General features: G+C 47.9%; 1 protein-coding gene across 1 annotated transcript in view; it reads left to right on the forward strand.

Annotated features, from left to right (window-relative positions):
- Positions 1-589: 589 nt before the first annotated feature.
- The window catches only part of LOC120238456 (phosphoserine aminotransferase), a 30758-nt gene continuing 15262 nt past the window's right edge, over positions 590-16085 (forward strand). The window contains exons 1-6 of the mRNA XM_039242182.1: positions 590-729; positions 5350-5410; positions 6352-6421; positions 9173-9378; positions 10208-10380; positions 11681-11850. Of these exons, the coding sequence (XP_039098113.1) occupies positions 670-729; positions 5350-5410; positions 6352-6421; positions 9173-9378; positions 10208-10380; positions 11681-11850 (740 nt within the window). The 5' untranslated portion in view covers positions 590-669. The remainder of the gene's footprint in view (positions 730-5349; positions 5411-6351; positions 6422-9172; positions 9379-10207; positions 10381-11680; positions 11851-16085) is intronic.

The following is a 16085-nucleotide window of genomic DNA, read 5'->3' on the forward strand; positions in this document are numbered from 1 at the left end:
GGTCAGAGAGAGAGGGAGTCACAGACTGAAACAGGCTCCAGGCTCTGAGCTGGCAGTCAGCACAGAGCCCGACGCGGGGCTCGAACCCACGAACCGCGAGATCATGACCCGAGCGAAAGTCGGACGCTTAACCGACTAAGCCACCCAGACGCCCCAGTAACTGCTGGTTCTGAAGCATGCATCGAGTCCAGACGAGGGGCTGGTGGAGAAGTGGTTGGATTGGGGAGCGATTTGCTCCGCACCTCCCAGTGCGACCAACAGAGCCGGGCTGGGGTTGGAGGGCGCAGACGGGCCCGATCCAGGGCGCAGAAACGTGAACCCACGCTGGCAGGGGCTGCCCCTTCCCGCCGCCCACGCTCCTAGGGCGGGCACTCAGCGGAGTCGGGCGGCTGGTGCAACCTCTCGCGCGCCTTGCACGGATCAGAAAGAGTAGCTGAAGCGGTAGACGGGAGGAGCAGCAACTGCTCCTGGGCCGTGGCTGGTGCGCATGACCAATGGGGGTGCGAGCCCCGTAGCGCGAACCAATTAGCGCAGGGCCTGCGACAGCGCGGGCCAATGGGGGCGCCGGCTGGGCGCTGGAAGAAAGCAGAAGGTCTGAGCCGGCGGCAGACTCGCGCTGCGCGCGCCATCGGCTGCCTCGGTGTTCCTCGCCGCCTGTGCTGCAGCACCATGAGCTCCCCGACGCAGGTGGTCAACTTCGGGCCCGGGCCGGCCAAGCTACCGCGCTCGGTAAGTCCCCACGAGCGCGCGCCGGGAGTGCGGTAAGGGCGGGAGCACGCGCGCGGCTGGCCGTGCATCTCCGGGGCTGGACGCTCGGATCCGCCCTCCCCGCTCGGGGGCTTCCGAACGCTCTGCAGCAGAGTGCACGCCTCGCAGTTGGGCTTCTGGAAGAATGCACTTGGGGGAAAGGAAGCTCGGCGACTTGCTTGGGCAGCTGTCCCGGGCGCGGCGTGCACGACTTGGCTCGCCCGTGCAGCGCACCTGCGGATTCCCGTGCGGCGCCTTCTCCGGGGCTGGGCCGGGGCGCAGCCGGAGGGCAAAACCTCTCATCTCTGCGTTCGCCTTGCCCGGCATTGAGAGCCAGGCGGTGCTGAGACGATCTGTGAATGGATACTGTGAATGAATGGGGAATGGGGCTGGCGTTAACTGGAGGGGATGGCAAACTTGGAATCCCGCGCATGACCCCTCGTAAAGAGTGTTTGGTTCAGCCCGCACCTGGGCACAAGGCTTTTCAGAAATGTAAATGGGCAAGCCTTCAGCCCAGCCTTTCTTGTTCCCCTAGAGAACCTGCCCTCCCCGCTTTATTTCAGCTCTGTTTCACGCGTAGATTTTTTTTTTTTTTAAACTGACTTGTTTCCTAAAAGCATTCGAGTATTCAAATTCTGGTAGGCATTGGGCTGCTCGCCCAGTTAGCTTCACTTTGTTTTGGAGGAAGTGGAATGATTGAATTCTCCCTGGGGCCACAACCAGACTTTTCAAGTCCAAGTGGAACTCACTCCCTGCCTTTCTAGGCTCCGTGCCAGGTTCCAGCGCCTCCCCCCATCACCCCCACCCCCAGTTGTGAAGAAGGCAGTTTGTGATTTGCCTTGACTGACAAGCTGCAGTCGCTGCTGTTATATTTTTATTTTTCTAACCAGAATGACTCTGATAATACGTTGTAGCAACATGAGGCATAGCCAAGTGCTTTACAATTATGTATTGTTGAACAGATGAGAAATCTCCGTGGGATAGAGCCGTCTCTGTGTTGTACGAACAGAGAATCTTACAATTTTAGAAGGGAAAGGATTTCTTGCATTTCTAGGGGCAGGGCTGTGGCGGAGAGGGCTTGTTTTTCCTCACCTCTTAGAGTCCATTTTAGGCGAGATTCTTTCCCTGCCAGAGCTGTGCAAACGCTTCTTGGTACCTTCCTCACCTTTGTCCCTTCTCCGTTTTGGAATCTTCTATTTGTTGCTTGTGCTATTTCTTTTAAGTAATCTCTCCCCACCCGCATGGGGCTCGAACTCCTGTCCCCCGAGATCAGGAGTTGCATGCTCTACCCATTGAGCCAGCCAGGCATCCCTCCCTGTGCAGTTTCTTTATGCATTTATTATAATGACAGTTGTCACTGTCATCATCAGTATTGCAATTATTATTTTCCTGGGAGGAGTTTTGCCCTCAGATGCCCTTTCTGGGGGGAGGGGGGGAGGAAGTGGCAGATGTTGCTTTTTATGAGTTTTTTTTTTTGCTTTTAATATTTCTTTTTTTTATTTTTTTTATTTTTTTATTTTTATTATTTTTTTTTTTTACAAATAGTTTATTGTCAAATTAGTTTCTACATAACACTCAGTGCTCATCCCCAAAGTGCCCTCCTCCATGCCCATCNTTACAAATAGTTTATTGTCAAATTAGTTTCTACATAACACTCAGTGCTCATCCCCAAAGTGCCCTCCTCCATGCCCATCCCCCCCTCCCCCCCATGAGTTTTTATTTGATTGAATTGTTAGGATTAGAGAAGTTTTTCAAACTTTATTGTTGACTGTGACCACAATGAAAAATATATATTACAAAATGACAAAATAACATGCATATAATTATAATGAAAGCCTTATATTAAAGCCTTATGAAATATTAGCCTAAATAACTACAACATCCACATTTTTGTATTCTGTTCCACTCTAGTCTGTTCTATTTCATGTGAAAAATTAGTTGTGAGGGGCACCTGGTGGCTCAGTCGGTTAACTGTCTGACTCTTGATAACTGGTTAGGTCATGATCTCACGGTTCATGGGTTCAAGCCCTGTGTCAAGGCTCTGTGCTGACAGCACGGAGTCTGCTTGGGATTGTCTCTCTCCCTTTCTCTCTGGCCTTCCCCCACTCGCTCGCTCGCTCACTCTCTCAAAATAAATAAATAAACTTTTAAAAAGTTAGTTGTTGTGACCCACAAAAGTGACTGCATTCTGCAGTTAAAGAAACTCCACTGGAGTTGAGGGGCATGCTTTTGGGGTAGAAGTCTTTTAAAACTCTTTGTGTTGATTTGGATTACAACCTCATTTTAGGGGATATTCTCTGTAAGAGAAATCCAGTCTTTTTCTTCTAAGTTTTTATTTAAATTCAAGTTAGTTAACACTTAGTGTAGTGCTGGTTTCAGGAGTAGAACTTAGTGATTCATCATTTTCATTGGACACCTGATACTCATCACAAATGCCCTCCTTAATGCCCCTCACCCTTTTAGCCCGTCCCCCTAGCCATCTCCCCTCCAACGGCCCTCAATTTGTGCTCTATAGTTAAGACTCTCTTATGGTCTACCTCCCTCTCTGTTTTTATTTTATTTTATTTTTCTTTCCCTTCACCAGTGTTTGTGTGTTTTGTGAGAAATCCAGTCTTAAACAGTTCAAAGAGGGATTCACTAAAGTTTATTTGATCAGCCAGTGCTAATAAGCATCCAGTAGTTTACAAAATAATGACGAATTGTTTTTTCTAATGCTAGCTTTTCTGATCTCTTTCTTTTCTTTTTTCAAAGTAATCTCTATACCCAAGGTGGGGCTTGGACTCACGATTCCAAAATCAAGAGGAGCATGCTCACTGACTGAGCTAGCCAGGTGCCCAACAATGACAAATTATTGACCACCCCACCCTTGCCAAAGGAAATTTTTGTTTAATTCTTTATTGTTAGAATGTTGATGTTTCAGGGGCATCGGGTGGCTCCGTCAGTTGAACATCGAACTCTTAATTTCAGCTCAGGTCATGATTCCATGGTGGTGAGATCGAGCCTGGCCTCAGACTCTGTGCTGAATGTGGAGATTGCTTAAGATTCTGTCTCCACTGACCTCACTCCCAATTGTGCCCATGTGTGTTCTCTCTCTCTCTCTTTCTGTCTGTCAAAAATAAACAAACATTTAAAAATTTAATAAAAAAACAAAGCCAATTTCAGATATCCTGTCATTTCACACTTCAACATTCACCTCTGATAGGACTTTCTATCTTCCTTCTCTAAAAAAGAAAGAAAGAAAGGAAGGAAGGAAAGGTAAGGAAAGGAAGGATCGGTGGGTTTTTTCAATGTGTAGTTACTTTGCATCTGGGGGGAATAAAATATCACTGGGGCTCCCCCAAGCAAGCTGTGTTTTGTAAGGGGTGGTGAGCCATGCCCCCATTTCCTGACTCTTTGGAATTGGTGGTGACCTGGGTCTCCCCTGCCCAATTGTCCGTGTAAGGTAGAATGTGGGTAAGGGACTGCAGCAATCATAGTAGAGGGGTCAAAGGGCTGGCCAGGTGCATAGCCCTCAGACCCTTGGCTGATACTGCTCATCTGCACATTGGGGATAGGAACATCCCCCTCATGGCTCTGTCCCAATGTCATTACCTCCCCTGCCCATTAATCTTTCACAGCAGGTGTTTCTTTCTTTCTTTCTTTTTTAATATTTATTTTTTATTTTGAGAGAGAGAGCGTGTGTGCAAACAGGGGGAGGGGTCAGAGAGGAGAGAGAGAATCCTAAGCAGGCTCCTCAGAGCCCCGGTGAGATCAGGACCTGAGCCTGCATCAAGAGTCCAGCGCTTAACCAACTGAGCCACCGAGGCGCCCCTTAATTCACAGCAGGCTCTTCCTCATTCCTGTACACCCAACCTGTTCCACCTGAGCACCTTAGACCAAAGAGATGGAAAGTTGAGTTATCTGTTTAATTTCAGCCTCATTGACTTTTTTTGTTGTTCCCTGAACCAGAACTTTATGCTTTTTGTGGTACTTCCGCTTTCAGAGAGTGAGAAATGTGATAGTGGAGGGGACCTTTTCTAGTGAGTCTGGTTTTTCCCAAAGGTCTTATCTTGACAGCTAAAGGTTGTCATCAAAAAACTTCTGTTTGTTTGTTTGTTTGTTTTTTGGAATTCACGTGAATTTTTATACCTAAATAAATTCATGCCTTTGGAAAAGCTGTATTTTCTTTAGAGTTTATTTTTATTTATTTTGAGAGAGAGAGTATAGAGAGTGAGTGGGGGAGGGGCAGAGAAAGACGAAGAGAGAGTCCCAAGCAGACTCCATGCCTTTAATGTGGAGCCCGACACAGGGCTCGATTTCATGAGCCGTGAGATCATGACCTCAGCTGAAAACAGTCCAACACTCAACTGATTGAGCCACCCAGGTGCCCCGGAAAAACCTGTATTTTAACATCAATTGCATTATATAATTTCACACTTAACTTGTGTGTAAGTTGCGTTAGCAGTGCTCTGTGGGCTGGATGGGAGGAAGGGGATTGGCCGTGGGCGCAGCAGAAGTTTCTGGACCTCACGGGCCCTGTGGGTGGACTCCCTCTTCGATGTCCAGAGCAACAGCTCTGCACAGAATATCCAAATCATTTTATTTTTTCTTGTTTTTCCCTAGGTATTGTTAGAGATACAAAAGGAATTACTAGACTACAAAGGAACTGGGATTAGTGTTCTTGGTAAGATTTACTTTTGGACTCTGAATATACAGGTTCCAAAGGAAACTGATGAAAATGTATCAAACCTCGAATTTTTCTCCCGGTCTTTAGGCCTTTGTAGATATATTTTGATAGAGTAATCATTTTGGTCACATGTTTGATGGAGGCAGTTGTGAAATCACCACCCATGCTGGTGAGGGGGGGTTCTTGCGTCTCTGTGCTCTTTCATGATTGGTTTTGCTGTTCATAGCATTGGGTATCAGACGATGCCGTACATATGGCTCCCAGTGCTCTGAACCTTCATAGTATCGCCTCACATTCATTTTACAGCCTGGGCTATACTTACAAATGAGCTCAGTAATCAGTTTAAAAGTCTACAAGCCTTTGCTCAAGATCTTGCACGTTAATAATTTCATTAAGTTTCTCCTACATTATTGAGGAAGAGGACCTTGGAATTTAAAAATTTCCTTTTGAACATTTAATGTCCTTTTTCTTATTGGGGAATTCCAAAGGCCACATCGTTTTAAGAGATCAAAGGGTTAGCTGCAGGCTTGTTGCTATTAAATTTTGTTCCTGTGGGTTTGGGATGTATACTTGGGTTTCTGTGAAATGAGAGCCACAGTACAGAAATTTGTGCTGTTCTCTGGGGCAGCCTTTGCACACGGGTTCGTGTTTGTGAGAAATCACAGGGATGGAAGGATGAGTTAGTAAATCGATCATTCAATGAGTATGTGACCTGAAAAATCATTCTGCTGTGGCTGTTAAGGCTCAGATGTTTGCAGTTGGAAAATCAGTTTGGGTTTTTCCCCCAAGCGAAGTGAGCCTTGGCCCACAATTTGGATGCAGAATCACTACAATTTCCCTTTATTATTTAATTTGCAAATTGTGCACTTCTAAAGTTGCTTCCGTTCACTTGGTTTTGAACTGGAACTGCGTTTTCTTGTTTTTCTTTCCTTCCACAGAAATGAGCCACAGGTCATCAGATTTTGCCAAGATTATTAACAACACAGAGAATCTTGTGCGGGAATTGTTGTAAGTTACAAATTTTAAAGACCAAATTCGTTACTCTTGTTTGATTATCCACATGCCTGGATGTCTGTTACAGTATTTGCTCTGCTGTGTGTGAAGAATATTTCATAATTAAAAATAATCATTTAAAGATTCTCCCGAAGTCACTAAATTAGTACATAATGCTTTGTTGTTATTGTTGTTTGCTGTCCTGTGTTTGTGTGTTTTTATTTTATGTGGTGTTTCCAAAGATTTGAAATCATCATATCTAGGAAAGGTTTTTCAGGCTCAATAGGGATTTAAATAACAAAGAAGAGGTCATCTTGGTTATTTTACTGGTTCTTAAACGCGTGAGTCTCAGACCACCTGTCTGAATCACCTGGCTGCAGGGAGGTATTAAAAAATTTAAGTGCAGGGCCCCCCCTCTAGCCCAGCTGAATCAGAATCTCTGTAGAAACTTCATCTTGAACAGACTCTTTGGGTAATTTTAAGAGTTCCTCACTCCAGGAGTTTCTCAAATGGTCCCTCTTAGCCTGTCTGTACCATTCTCCTTACCCAGAGGAAACCTTCCTCTAAAATAGATTGCTGTTTAAACGAGAGATTTATATATTATCTATACATAGTCATATAGGCGTTACGAATATGGTAATCTTGGGAGGAAAAAAAATCCCCATTTCCTTTCTGCTCACAGAACTAGTGCACGTTCACGGTAGAAAGTTTAGGAAAACCACGGGGCGCCTGGGTGGCTTAGTCAGTTAAGCGTCCGACTTTCGCTTAGGTCATGATCTCGCGGTTCATGGGTTTGAGCCCCGCGTCGGGCTCTGTGCTGACTGCCAGCACAGAGCCTGGAGCCTGTTTCAGTCTGTGACTCCCTCTCTCTCTGACCCTCCCCTGCTCACGCTGGCTCTCTCTTTCTCTCTCTCCTAGAAATAAAAAATATTTAAAAAAAAAAAAAAAAAAAGAAAGTTTAGGAAAACCTGAATGTCACAAATTAAACTAGAATTATCCATAACCCTACCAGTCAGAGGTAATTATTATTAACATTTTGCCCATGTTTGCATTATTTCATTAACAAGATTGGAATTGTACGGACTGTTTCCTTTTAAATTGCCTTGACGCTTCAAGTTGGGGCAGGCTTGGGGACACTTTTGTGAGGAGCCCCTAGAGGCCCATTGCAGTGCGAGCGGGCAAGACCAGCAGTCGTTCGCGTGGCCTCACACACAGGGTCTCCTGCTGGGTCCCATGTCCTGTTCACAGTGTTGCCCTGTGCTTCGTGGAACGGGCGTTTGGAACCTTGGCCCCAGAGCGTGTGGCATTTGACCCGCATGGCTGTGAGCCTCCTGGGACTGGACTCTCAGTTCAGCCTATGGGCCTGACTTCATTTGCCTACGCAAGTGCCTACCTTGTTCCCCCGTCTGCTCTGTCTGCCGTCCTTCCGTCCAGGTTTTGGCTTCCTTGTCTGTCTGGCATCTGGATAACATGGACCTGGCCCCTGCCTCGGGCTCCCAGTCCTCCCAGCTGCTGAGAACCTCAGGTTTAGAGCCTCTCAATGAGACCTGGCTGTGAGGCCTGGATGATAATACGCGGACCTGGTTCAGAACCAGATATCTGCACAGCGCCCATTCCCCAGAACGCTCTCGGTTCTGTCTCCAGCCGTCTGCCTCCCGTACCTCTTTCCAAGCTCTGACCTGACTCAAAGGCTTGGGTCCAGGCTAGTCCCTCTGGAGTTGGCCTTCTCTTACTGCCCGGAGCCATTCCAACCATCATCTTCATTTTCTACGCTACAGTCCAGAAGTTTCCCTGTTAGTTTTTAAAAAAAAATTTTTTAATGTTTATTTAAAAAAGTTTTATTTTGTTAATGTTTTACTTATTTCTGAGAGAGAGAAAGAGGCCGCATGAGCAGGAGAGGGCCAGAGAGAGAGGGAGGCACAGAATCTGAAACAGGCTCTAGGCTCTGAGCTGGCTCTTAGCACAGAGCCCGATGTGGGGCTTGAACCCATGAACTGTGAGATCATGACCTGAGCCGAAGTCGGACGCTTAACCTACTGAGCCACCCAGGCACCCCAATATTTATTTATTTTTGAGTGAGAGACAGAGTGTGAGCTGGGCTGAGAAAGGGGCAGAGAGAGAGAGGTAGATACAGAACTCAAAGTGGGCTCCAGGCTCCATGCTGTCAGCACAGAGCCCAGCCTGGGGCTTGAACTCACAAACTGTGAGATTATGACCTGAGCTGAAGTTGCACGGTTAACCAACTGAGCCACTCAGGAGCCCCATGTTAGGCTTGATGTATGTCAATGTGTGATTATATGCTTCTTCCTAAACTATTATCTATGACCCTTTACGACTGCCCACTTAGTTCATAGCACGGTCCAGCACATATCTATTTTTAGGACTTCTGGTTGCAAGTGACAGATGTCCAGCTCTTGGCTTAAGTGAAAGAGGGGATGTGTTACCGTGTGTAACTGTAAAGGGAACGAGTGATTTAGGTGATGTTCAGGAAGGTCTTTATCTTCATCTTTTGGCTTTGCTTTTTTAGGTGTTGGCTTCACCAAATGGCCACCCGTGGTTGTAGGATCAGCCGGTTTATGATACATGTATGATATGATACATGGTTGTCCAAGGAGGGAATAGATAAATAGGCAAAGCCATGGGGCGGGGGGCTTTACCATATTTCTTGTAGTATATCCACCGAAAGAAAAGTGCTGGTAGAGCGTCGCTCATTCTTCATCGTTTCACCCTGTGTCTCTGTTTACCATCACCTGTGCTTCTGCCCAGAGCTGTTCCAGACAACTACAAGGTGATTTTTGTGCAAGGAGGTGGGTGCGGCCAGTTCAGCGCTGTCCCCTTAAACCTGATTGGCCTGAAAGCAGGAAGGTGTGCTGACTATGTGGTGACAGGATCTTGGTCAGCCAAGGCCGCCGAAGAAGCCAAGAAGTTTGGGACTGTGAATATCGTGCACCCCAAACTTGGGAGTTACACGAGTAAGTGCTGGGATCTGAGTTCAACGGTGATAATGAAATGCTGGCAGAAGTTGATGGGTGGGTGGTCCCTCCTTAGATATCAGGTTACCCCTGCCCAGGGCAACTTGCAATTTTTAATTCCTTCTTCTCGTCAGCAGTTGGTTTGATACCATTCAGAATGGATGGTTGTACTTATTAAGATTGTTCACTGGCTGCTACAGAAGGAGTATTCTTAGGTTCTGTCACCTGAAAGCCTAGGGGCTGATTTGGCTTTAGGAATGGCTTGATCAAGGGCCCCAACAGTGTCTGTAGGTCCTGGCGTCGCTCCTTGTCTCCTCAGTGGTGGCTCCACAGTCAGGAAAGCTGTACTCCCTTTTAGGAGATCCTCCTGACCTTCTATTCTCCCAAGTTTCAATGCCTTTGCTCAAGCATTTCCAGTTATAGTTTCACATCTCCTGGGTTCCGTTCCCAGTCGGTCATGTGACTGCAAGTGCCATTGGCCCCACTGGAGCTACGTGGGCTGAGCTGGGGAATCGGGAGCCCCAAGAGGAAACTCTGGACACAGGATAGATGGAAACTGGGTAATAGGAATAAACCTCCGCAAATACCCACCACACCATTCTTGAAGCTGAGTTGCCCCCTATAACTGTCAAAAAGGTGGGATTGATTATCCTTTGAGGTTGTTGATGGGGATTATAATGCAAGATGGGTGGGGTGGTTCCACTTGGGAGGACTTTGGGATGAGCCTTTCACTGCGAGGGGCGGGGTGTCATTCTTGGTCATTCCCATCTACACAAGGAGGGCAGAATGAACGGCCAGGCCAGAGTCTCCACCTTTTGTTCTGTGATAGAAATTCCAGATCCCAGCACCTGGAGCCTGAACCCCGATGCCTCCTATGTGTATTACTGTGCCAACGAGACCGTGCACGGCGTGGAGTTCGACTTTATCCCTGACGTCGAGGGTGCGGTGCTGGTTTGCGACATGTCCTCAAACTTCCTATCCAAGCCAGTGGATGTTTCCAAGGTGGGGTGTAAGAGGACCTGGCGGGGGGATGCTGGTGTCTCGGATTCCGTGAAAGCACTTTAATATAGGTACTAGGACACGGAAAGGCCCAGAGTGTCTTGGACCAGCTGAGATGCCAAAGCCTGGGCAGCTCACAATGACAGGCTGACAGTTGCTTGTTTCTTGTGGGTCGTCAGAATGCTTACGTCTTGATGTTACCACCCAGTGTTAATGATCGCCTAACAGGGTCACCCTAGAGTCCTTGGGGGAATGTATCTGCCTTCGAGGGTCCCTCTTAGGAAGTGTTTTGGCCACCGCATCAGGAGTAGCTTGCTGTCTTCCAGGGAAGATGCAGATTATCCAAGCTCAGGGGATGTGTGAAGGAGCTCCGCCTTGCCGTGAGCCCACCTCAACTCCAAGAGCATCAACAGGGCACATAGCCTTTCCTGGTGGTACACCAGGGCTGGTGGGCGGGGCCCAGGGGTGGGGGTGGCGGGGGGGTTGGGGGTGGGGAAGCACAGCACTCAGGTGCATGCAACCAGGGCACGCAATACCTGTAAAGCGTTTACATTTCTTTTCACCTGTTTTTGTTTTTTTTTTTTTTTTTGACGTTTGTTTATTTTTGAGAGAGAGAGACCGTGCGCGGGCAGGGGAGGAGCAGAGAGAGAGACACACACACACACACACACACACACACAGAATCCAAAGGAAGCTCTCTAGGCTCCAAGCTGTCAGCACAGAGCCCGATGCGGGGCTTGAACTCACGAACAGTGAGATTATGTCTTCAGCCAAAGTTGGATGCTTAACTGATGGAACCACCCAGCCCCATTTTATTTTATTTTTTTATTTAAAAAATTTTTAATATTCATTTTTTGAGAGACAGAGATGGAGACACAGAATCCGAAGCAGGATCCAGGCTCTGAGCTGTCAGCACAGAGCCCGATGCGGGCCTTGAACTCATGAATAGTGAGATCATGACCTGAGCCAAAGTCCGATGCATAACCGACTGAGCCACCCTGGCGCCCCTCCCAGCCCTATTTTAAATATTGGTTTAGGTGTAGAAAGGGGGTATATACAGTGATATGAGTGTGGATAGTGATTGGCTTGGGCTGGCCCCTTGCTGGTGAGTGGGACGGGGCGCACATGTAACCTGCGGCCTCCGAACTGTCCCAGGGAGAGATGCCTTTAGAGAACAGAATGCACTTTGAGCAAGATTGAAATAGAATCACTTCCTCATACTCTAGAAAGAGATTGGGAAACTTGAATACAGTTCTAAAAGATGACCAAGTGTATCTAAAGCAGCACGTCTTCTCTCTTTCAGTTCGGTGTCATTTTTGCCGGCGCGCAGAAGAACGTCGGCTCTGCCGGGGTCACAGTGGTGATCATCCGGGATGACCTGCTGGGGGTCGCCCTCAGAGAGTGCCCATCCTTCCTGGACTACAAAGTGCAGGCTGGAAACAGCTCCTTGTACAACACACCCCCGTGCTTCAGGTCAGCCTCCGAGGCATGGCTCGGGGTGGGGTGCAGGGGCCAGGGACTGACGAGGGTGTCTCACTGTTTCCCATCAAAGCGGAGGGAGGTGGCTTGTTAAGCAGAGCATGTTTTCACAGCCCAGTGACCTAAAGGCTCAGACATCCTATCAGGATTCTCTGCCCAGCTCGCCTCTCCCTGTTACCCTCTGTGTGCTGTGAGCTCAGCTTTCCTTGCCCTTTCTTTTCTGGGGTGGTGTTTTTGTTTGGTCTTGTTAGCCTTAGGGGTTTGCCATTAACCCAAGCGCTAGCTGCACACGAAGTGGCTGGCTTGTATCTCAGCCTGTGAAGCTTTGGAAAAGGACTTTCAAAGGCCAGGCCTCCCCAGCTTTCTTTTCTCTCCCTGCTGCGCCTGCACAGTGCTGGCCCCCAGGCAGTGAACACACTGCCTTGGAACAGACACCTTTCTGGCTTTTCTCCTAGCCTGCAGTTGCCCTGTAAGCAGGCCTGGCTTCTGCTTAGCCACGTGAGAAAAGGGTATGAAAGCACACGCAGGGAGAGCGAGGGTCCCCTGCCCCCATGGTCTTTTAACCCCTCGCCTCAGGTATGTTGTGAAAATCTTGTGACACCTGGGATTTAACAGCTGCAGGGAGATTTTACTCCTTACTAGCTGTGTGATCTTGGGCAAGTCACTTAAACTGTCTGTGTAGCAAGCTTCTCCAGGGGTAAGAAGACTACCCTGCTGATTGGATCTCTGTGAGGATTTACTTATTTACTTATTTATTTATTCACATATAAAATGCACTTGGTGGTTGGCACAGGGTAATTTATAAATGTTAGCTGCTGTATTATTATTGTTTCTCTTGTCATTAGTTCCCAGAGTCTTAGTGGGGGGAAGTGGGGGAAGAGCCAGACTTTATGGATTACTTTTCAGGTCAGGTATGATCTAGAATGGTGGTACTTTATTTGTATGACCCTTTTCATCCTGCCAAGTGCCTGAGGAGGTAAATACTCTTTTTATCCCATTTTGCAAGTAAAGAGGCAGAGAGGTCATACTTCTAGCACGTGGCATGGCTGGGATTCGAACCCAGACAGCCTGGTTCCAGAGCTTGGGTGTGTTCACCCTGTAACTTGAATGCTCTCCACAGGTGAGATTATCAGTGTACGTGTTTTTGTGTCTGAAGGATTCATCTTAGGAGAAGAGATCACTGTTGGAGTCCAGCTCTTCCGCTCATGGATTTTTCTGGGTGGAAAGTGCTCTTAGAAGAGCATGTGTAAAGGCGGGCTCTGGCTGGTGCAGGCAGCGTTTCCTTCTGGGTTGGGACTTTGTCAGAGTTCTCCCCAACAAGGAGCACTCTAGAACTTCTAGAAAACCTTCTACATAATTGGCTCTAGGAAAGGAAAGCGTTTTTTAATGTTTTAAAAAATTTTTCTTTAATTTTTTAATGTTTATTAATTTTTGAGAAATGGAGCATGAGCAGGGGAAGGGAGGAGAGACAGATACAGAATCCGAAGCAGACTCCCAGGCTCTGAGCTGTCAGCACAGAGCCTGACACAGGGTTCAAACCCATGAACCGTGAGACCATGATTTGAGCTGAAGTCGGATGCTTCACTGACTGAGCCACCCAGGTGCCCCAGAATTTTTTTTTTTAAGTAATTTATTTATTTTGTGTGTGAGAGAGAGATCTGAGAGCAGGGGAGGGGCAGAGAGAGGAGGCGGGGACAAAGGATCTGAAGCAGGCTCTGTGCTGACCGCAGAGAGCTTGATGAGGGGCTCGAACCTAAGAACCGTGAGATTGTGTGACCTGAGCCAAAGTCAGACACTTAACCAACTGAGCTCCCAGGTGCCCCTCAAAGTTAGACTTCTGATGGAAATTTCCGCTGGATTTCTGCACAGCAGCTCATTTGTGTCTCCTATTTTCCTTGGGGAATAGGGTGTTCTGTAAACCCCACTCTGTTTCACCCTGGTTGAAAGCGTTTCTGAAATTCCTGTTGAGGATGGGGGCCGTGGGGCTGAATCTCTTGTCCATCGGTCCTGATTCTGGGGTTCCAGGCAGTTCCGGGCACCAGTGATCACTGGCCAAGTTAGAAACGAGAACTGGGCGTGGCGAGTGGTGAGGACACAGGGGCAGGGAGCCTGGGGAAGGGTGCCAGGCTGCACGGTGACGGGTGGTGTTTGTCCTCCCCGTTAGAAGGAGGGGCCAGGGTCTGGCTCGCCATCAGGGGAGTCTCTTAGGGTGAGACAGAGACCACCATGGGCTCCAGGAGGAGGAGAGGGGAACACTGCCCCTGAAGTGTGGCCTGAAAGCCGGCAAGATCAGATCACAGCACAGCCCAGAGCGGTGGCGGGAAGGCACACCCTCTTGCACCTTCTCTGGTAACTAAGAATTACCGGAAGCAAATTCTTTCCTCCCTGCCCCTCCCCCCTGTCGGAAGCAAATTCCAAAAAATGTAATGAATATGTTAAAGTGCTGTTTGTTAAGATTAGGGTGAGGAGTCCACGGGGAACAGTGAGAAAGCAGGTCAGTCTGTCTAATAAATACGACCACATAGTAGGAGATAACAGTGTATGGAGTCAGACCCAGAGACACAGAGAAGGACTTTTCAGTGACTCGCACAGAGGGTCCCTTCCTACCAACTCCCGGGCAGGCCTCGGCCTGGGCCTTGACCAGTCAGCTCAGCTGGTCACCTGGGGGAGGGTAACACTGGGCAGTGGGGGGGGGGGGGGGGGGGGGGGGGGGGGGGGGGGGGGGGGGGGGGGGGGGGGTGTCAGTCACTGCCTTTCCAGAGCTTTCCTGGCTCAGGAGAGGGAGCTCAGCCAGAAACAAGGGCAGAAAAGGGGCAAAACTTCTCCCTCCGGCACATCAGAGCAGTGTTAACTGAGGCCACCGGGGGGCAGCATTGTCAACAGTTGATTCGAATTGTGTAAACGTATTAGATAAAGACGGGGTTAAACGTGTTCTGACCAAGACACTCCCCTGGAAGTCGCCTTCCTTTCTCTTACCCTGAAAGAAGAGAACAGGAGAAAAGAAAAAGTCTGTTCAATTGAGCAGTTACCCTCAATCTGTGGCTTGAAAAACTTAGAGCTCGTTTGTTGGTACTTAACCACCTTCAAGATTAGAGAATTCTAGCTCACCCAGTGAGAACAAGCCCCAAGTTAGACATAGGAAGGTTTGTGCCAGACCCTCGCGCCAATCCTTGGTAGTGAGCCGATAAGGCAGGCAGAAGACTCCTGAACTTTGTATTACACACAAGTCCTTGAAAAGTCCCCAAGTTTGAAAAGAAGTCTGTCTTTCTTTCTTTCTTTCTTTCTTTCTTTCTTTCTTTCTTTCTTTCTTTCTTTCTTTCTTTCTTTCTTTCTTTCTTCTTTCTTTCTTTCTTTCTTTCTTTCTTTCTTTCTTTCTTTCTTCTTTTTTTTTTTTTTATCGGAGCTGAATGACCATTGGCTCTGGGCATTTTGTGTGAACTGGGCTGAGTAAGTCTTCACATAGTTGCCTGTAGCCCTGAGCTGTGAATTAGGGTGGAATAAAGGATCGAGCGGGCCTTCTGTTTTAACCCTTTAGTACATCACACTAAGCCTGACGAATGCACAGGCGAGAAGGTACCCACGCTTCCCTTCTGTACCCACAAATAGTTTTCCAACACTGCAGGTTTACATTTGTTTTCGCTGTAGTGTGAGGTCAAGTAACTAATAAGAAACAAAACAACCCCGTTAATCAAGGCTGCCTTTCTTACCAAGAGTCTGAGAGTGGGCCTGCCCAGGGCCTAAGCCTCACTCCTCTTGAACCCCAGAAGCACAGGAGTTTCTGCAGTTAGACTCTTCAGAACAACCAGCCAGGGAGAGTTTTTCTGAGGATTTTTTCTGTGCCTTTCTAAGCCTTCGAGCACAGCGAGTATTTGTATTGCTTTAAAAAGTTAACATGTATTCTTATTTTTTAAAGTTTATTTATTCAGAGAGGGAGAAGGGGGGTGGGCAAAGAGAGAGGAAGAGAGAGAGAATCCCAAACAGGCTCCACGCTGGAAACCCAGAGCCCAGTGCAGGGCTCAAACACACAAAATATGAGATTGTGACCTGAACCCAAATCAAGAGTCTTCTCCTTGACTGACTGAGCCACCCAGATGCCCCTAACATGTGTTCCTAGCAAAGATTCAGAAGGGAGCAGAACCGACTGGGGAAAGCACTATTAACTGCTTGCTGTGGGTCCTGACAGACCCTTAACTGGGCGTATGCAGATACACAGAGCTATGTATTCAGTT

Source organism: Hyaena hyaena, unplaced genomic scaffold, assembly GCF_003009895.1.
Source record: "Hyaena hyaena isolate Hyena2069 unplaced genomic scaffold, ASM300989v1 scaffold_206, whole genome shotgun sequence".
NCBI classification, from domain to species: Eukaryota; Metazoa; Chordata; class Mammalia; order Carnivora; family Hyaenidae; genus Hyaena; species Hyaena hyaena.